The sequence below is a fragment of the Aegilops tauschii genome, chromosome 6 (assembly GCF_002575655.3).
Source record: "Aegilops tauschii subsp. strangulata cultivar AL8/78 chromosome 6, Aet v6.0, whole genome shotgun sequence".
Classification (NCBI taxonomy): domain Eukaryota; kingdom Viridiplantae; phylum Streptophyta; class Magnoliopsida; order Poales; family Poaceae; genus Aegilops; species Aegilops tauschii.
This window is the reverse complement of record NC_053040.3, coordinates 356,995,716-357,000,625: the sequence shown is the minus strand read 5'-3', so window position 1 is coordinate 357,000,625 and position 4,910 is coordinate 356,995,716. Positions and strand designations below refer to the sequence as shown.

Here is a 4,910-nt window from a genome sequence, read left to right as displayed (position 1 = left end):
TGTTGTGAGATATTTAAATGTTTGTCATGCGTAAAATTAAATAATTCTCTACATCTCCTTTCTCCTAGTTCATAATCATTTACTGCAATGCCTTTTATCCGTCGAGACATATGCCTGTTTTAAACTGATAGGATCTATTTTCATCCTACACCTTTTTGATAGGTTGATTAGGGTAAATTTTGGTCGTACGATGTTATGGTATGCATGGAGTGGGATGTGCGTAGTGTTGTGGTTTTTTTCTAGGGAAGCACGTCATGGCTCTTTTTATTGATATGAAATAATAATTACATCCTGTATAAGATTACATCAAAGAAAGTTATGAGTTTATCGACCCAATTATACTATTTTTCTATACAATAAACATAAAATATAGCTAACTATCATTCGCTTCTCTTCATTAGGTACTTCAGTTTGACATCCCCATTTGATCTTCAAAACTTTAGTCTGCTTGAGAATCACAATGGTCGTGAAAAGGTGGGATGCGAGAAAAGAAACTTCAAATGCTTGTTGTAATGTGTTTGATGCAGTTTTCGCCGGAGAAGCGCAAAAAAAAGTTGTGCAAAAAAAATAGTCAAAATGCGAGAGGGAGAGGAAAGCGTAAGACTGAACGAAGGGGAGAACCTTACCAAGGTCTTGAGGCCAAAAATAAGGGCAGTGATACGCGCCGGCAGTCCGGTCGAACAGTTCGTCCGGACTAGCCCCAGCCACCCCATGCGCGGGATAAGAGCCGTTCGATCCCCCCTCTTCCACGTCATCATCTTCTTCCCCCTACCCCCTGCTTCAGATTTGCCACGCGCTCGCCCCCGGCCGCCGTTGGGTGCGCTGCTACAGCCACGACACCGCAAAAGCCGCCCCCCGCAGCTCTCGCCCCCATAGCCACGACGCCATCGCCCGCGGTCGCAGCGCTGGTGGTCGACACTCACCGGGGTCCCTCAGTCGTCCCGTCACAGTCATCGGCAACATCAGTTGCAGCTCGCCGGCTTGTCGAGTCGAAAACTCGCCATGGTCATCATCGTACATGATGGAAGCTTCTGCAAACGTTGGTTGTAGCTTTGCCATAGCCGGTTGCAGCTTTCGTCCTCCGACCATAGCTTCTGTCACCTCCAGTTGAAGCATTTTTGTTTGCCGGTTGGAGCTGTTCCCATCAACAGTTGTACCTTCTCAGGTGCCGATTGCAGCTTCCATGGCGCCCCGCCTCAGTATCCATGTATCTCTGGTTGGAGCTTTTTTGTCAGTGGTGGCAGCATTCTCGTGTGCCGGTTGTAGCAAATTGAAGTGCTAGTTGTAGCACGGCATGACAGCATTGTAGCAAAAAATTCCCGACGCTGGCTATGGCAATGCCGCAAAATGAGACACCAGTTGTAGCAAAAATCGACACCCGTTGTAGCAAATATCGCTGGATCATAGTGGCTACAAACTCCGGCGAACTCGGGTTGCAGCTCTGACGAACGTGGTTATAGCTTTTTTGTTGAACGGTTGTAGCATTTGACGACACACGTTACCGATTGTAGCTCCGTTGTGCACACGTTGTAGCATCTTTGCAAGCTGATTGTAGCTTTGTGGTACATGGTTGTAGCATTCGCGACACCATCGTCGGCATGTCTCTCGTGCAGCAACCTAATGGGGTCCGCCGGTGGTGGCCTCGCCGGAGAAGCCGCGGCGCTCGGCGGCAGCGCCTGAGGTCGCAGAGGGGGGAGGGGGGATGAAAGGTGGAGGGAGGTTTATTGGTAGAAGGAAGAAGAAGATAAGGGGTCCGCCGGTGGTGGCCTCGCCGGAGAAGCCGCGGCGCTCGGCGGCAGCGCCTGAGGTCACAGAGGGGGATGGGGGTGGGTTGGGGATGAAAGTTGGAGGGAGGTTGTGTGGTGGAAGTAAGAAGAAGATAAGGCAAAAGGAAAAAAAAACTGGAAGAAGGACGCGCGAGACAGGCTGGATCCATGTGGATCGAACGCGCGATGCGGGGATGAAAGTTGGAGGGAGGTTGTGTGGTGGAAGTAAGAAGAAGATAAGGCAAAAGGAAAAAAAACTGGAAGAAGGACGCGTGAGACAGGCTGGATCCATGTGGATCGAACGCGCGATGCGGGGATGAAAGTTGGAGGGAGGTTGTGCTTGGAAGTAAGAAGAAGATAAGGCAAAAGGAAAAAAAAACTGGAAGAAGGACGCGTGAGACAGGCTGGATCCATGTGGATCGAACGCGCGATGCGACACGTTTCGGCCGGTGCGCGGGTGTAAAACGTTTACCCAAAAATAATGCTCCCGGTGAGGATCGAACTCACGACCTTTCGCTTACGAAGCGAACGCACTACCACTATGCTACGGAAGCGCGGACGACGATATCTAAATCGCGTTATTGATATTCACATTATCCTTAGTGGTTGCGTCTCCTAATCTTAAAACAGTTTGCCGCCGCAGCCAGAGTAGTAATGCTAGCTCCCTCCCATGTGATAGTAATACTAGTTGTCTAAGTTGGACACTGGCCTCTGTTGTTTTGCAGCATCAATAGGCAACCCTGCTACCTGCAGTTAGAGACCATGAATTGATCAACAAACAGAGCTTCTCTTGAAGCAAACCAGCAGCGATCGGCGCTGGATGCGACACAGCTTCCTCTTATTGCCCAAAAATGCAGTTACCATTTGCATCTCGCAAACCAGCACACGACGAAAGTCAACAACAGTTCGCCTGGACAAGTTGTTTGTCCCATGCCAGCAGCAGCTGCATCACTGAAATGTCGTCCGGAAAGGGCAGCACTGGCAAATTCTCGAACAGCAGATTAGCAAATTATACAATACATTCTCAGCCCCACTAATCTAGTTCATATTCTACACTGTAGCTCGGAAATAATCCCAGCAAACACCAAATATCACCAACAGACTCGGGCTGATGAAGTCACAGCTAAGAATTCAACCGAGTTACAAAAAGCCAAACGAAGCAGATAGATTACACACAGGAGCGCACAGAAGAAGTAACCACGACAAATTTAAGACGAAATTAACCAAGAGCCAATGGCTGGGCAGTCATCAGATTAGCGAATGAAAACAAGTTCTTACACAGGTGGTTAGCAAGAGAAAAGCATTGGAACAGCTGGTAGCATTCTCTGCTTCCTCTCTGCTAATACACTACTAAACAACTTCTCAAACCATGAGTCCACAAGTCTAAAAGGGCCCCCTTAACACACAAACACAACATCTACTACCAAATCTCATCATCTAGCACTGAGGATAGCAGGATAGCAAACTAGTACACTAAGCGGGGACCCAACACCCAATTTGCTACCTCATGATCTGATACACTATTTACTCGTCATCGTCCTCATTTTCCTGCAGACAGAAAAATCAAGAGTGTCACTAAAAACACTAGCGGGTAAACATCATTGGGCGCTACAAACATAAACCATCAACCAAAATGCTTAATGTTTATACCTCATCGCTACCCTCATCTTCGACCTCAGATTTGACCTCCTCATCGTTCTGAGTCTTGGCCTTCTTGGAGCTCGCACTCTCCTGAAAGAATTAGAAATGTCAAATTAGCACTAAAACTTTGTAACCTTCACAATTGGAAGAACATGCACCATGATCCCAAGGTTACCTTGTTATCAAAGGTGGCTTTGGTCTTCTCATAATCCTTCTTCTTCTGTTCAGCCTTTTCCACATAAGGTGCTTTCTCCTAACAAATTAAACCGGTCAATAAACCAAATATACAGTACATTAATCATGCCACCCGGTAACAAATATGTTGTTTATTATTGGAACAAACAGATGTGCAGATTGCATTTCAGTTACAACAGAGCCACGTCACATAAATATATATTGAAGAACAAAATCTGTAATTATGTGCAGCTTAGGTATGTTTAAAAAGTGCAGTGACAGGTAAGTACACTAGGAAAGATCTATGCAGAGACTAGTTTGACCATTGCAAGATGCACTCACCTCATCAGACATAGCTCTCCACTTCTCACCCGCCGCCTTGCTCACCTAATCACTCAGCACGGCAAAAGCAGTTTGAGATGTCTACACAAGCGAAGATAAAAGTGAAAAGAAAACAGTGCAAGGTGGCTCACGTTGGCGACACTCTTGTTGTTGGGGTTCTCCGCGTTGTACTGCTGCCTGAACTCAGACCTGCGAAACAGGCACGAGATATACTAAGAAACCCGGACGAAACCATAAAAGCTGAACAGAGGGTAGAACAGATCTGGAGATCTGGGAGATGAAATAGCAGGGCCAGAGAGCAAGGGCTCACATGAAGACGAAAAAGGCGGAGGGCGGGCGCTTGGGCTTGCCAGCGGCAGCGGCGTCCTTCTTCCTCTTGCTGGCGCCGCCGGCGGCCTTGAGCCTGCAAGAAACAACCAGTCACACAACCTACATAGATGTGAAACGCCCGGCCACGGCGGAGATCCCCGCACCCTTCCTCGCGGAGTTTCACAAGAACCGGAGATCTTACCTGCCCTCGCCCTTCTTGGAGGTGTCAGCCTTGCCCTTCATGGTGGAGGCCGCGGCGCGGGTACGGAGCTAGGGTTTTGCGGGGGGGGCAGAACGGGGGCGGGGCTTGGTTGGTTTGGAGCGGGGGGAGGCGGAAAGGGCTGGGGCTGCTGGGTTTGTTGGCTTTGTGGCGAGCCGTTGTGCGGTGCGGGGCCGCGTGGGCGTGCGTGAAACGGGGGAAAGGGGACAGCGATGGGTTGGGTGGGTGCAGACGCTGCGACGCGTGGCCGGTGTGCTTTTGGTTTCTTGATTGAGGGTACGCGTGGGCGCAGCACGGTTTGCATTCTGCAGAACCAAAGCATATGCCCGTTGCGATGATGTTCGGGTCAAAATGCTCATCCTTTTTTTTTCGTTTCTTGGGGTAAGAGCCGGAACTCTACCCGTCCACATTTCTTCTTCCCTTTCGTCCCACTTTCCAATCGCCATCCGCCACCACTA

General features: G+C 49.1%; 1 protein-coding gene and 1 non-coding gene across 2 annotated transcripts; both read right to left on the bottom strand.

The window, feature by feature from the left end:
* Positions 1–2,248: 2,248 nt before the first annotated feature.
* On the bottom strand, positions 2,249–2,320 carry TRNAT-CGU (transfer RNA threonine (anticodon CGU)). Its single transcript has one exon. It is a non-coding gene; the product is annotated as a tRNA-Thr (tRNA).
* A 665-nt stretch (positions 2,321–2,985) lies between these two features.
* Positions 2,986–4,604, bottom strand: LOC109756408 (high mobility group B protein 2). The gene is made up of 7 exons (XM_020315252.4): positions 4,435–4,604; positions 4,234–4,326; positions 4,055–4,112; positions 3,924–3,968; positions 3,583–3,660; positions 3,417–3,497; positions 2,986–3,314 (listed from the first exon to the last, which is right to left on the bottom strand). The coding sequence occupies exons 1-7, from the start codon at positions 4,473–4,475 to the stop codon at positions 3,291–3,293; spliced, it is 420 nt and encodes a 139-aa protein (XP_020170841.1). The 5' UTR covers positions 4,476–4,604; the 3' UTR covers positions 2,986–3,290.
* Positions 4,605–4,910: the final 306 nt, after the last annotated feature.

Bases quoted from the DNA above. Each gene is read 5' to 3' on its own strand.
- LOC109756408 (XM_020315252.4), bottom strand. From the start codon at position 4,475: ATGAAGGGCAAGGCTGACACCTCCAAGAAGGGCGAGGGCAG. The intron at 3,661-3,923 runs GTGAGTGCATCT...TTAATTTGTTAG, and splicing joins GGAGAGCTATGTCTGATGAG to GAGAAAGCACCTTATGTGGA. The intron at 3,498-3,582 runs GTAACCTTGGGA...TAATTCTTTCAG, and splicing joins AAGCCACCTTTGATAACAAG to GAGAGTGCGAGCTCCAAGAA.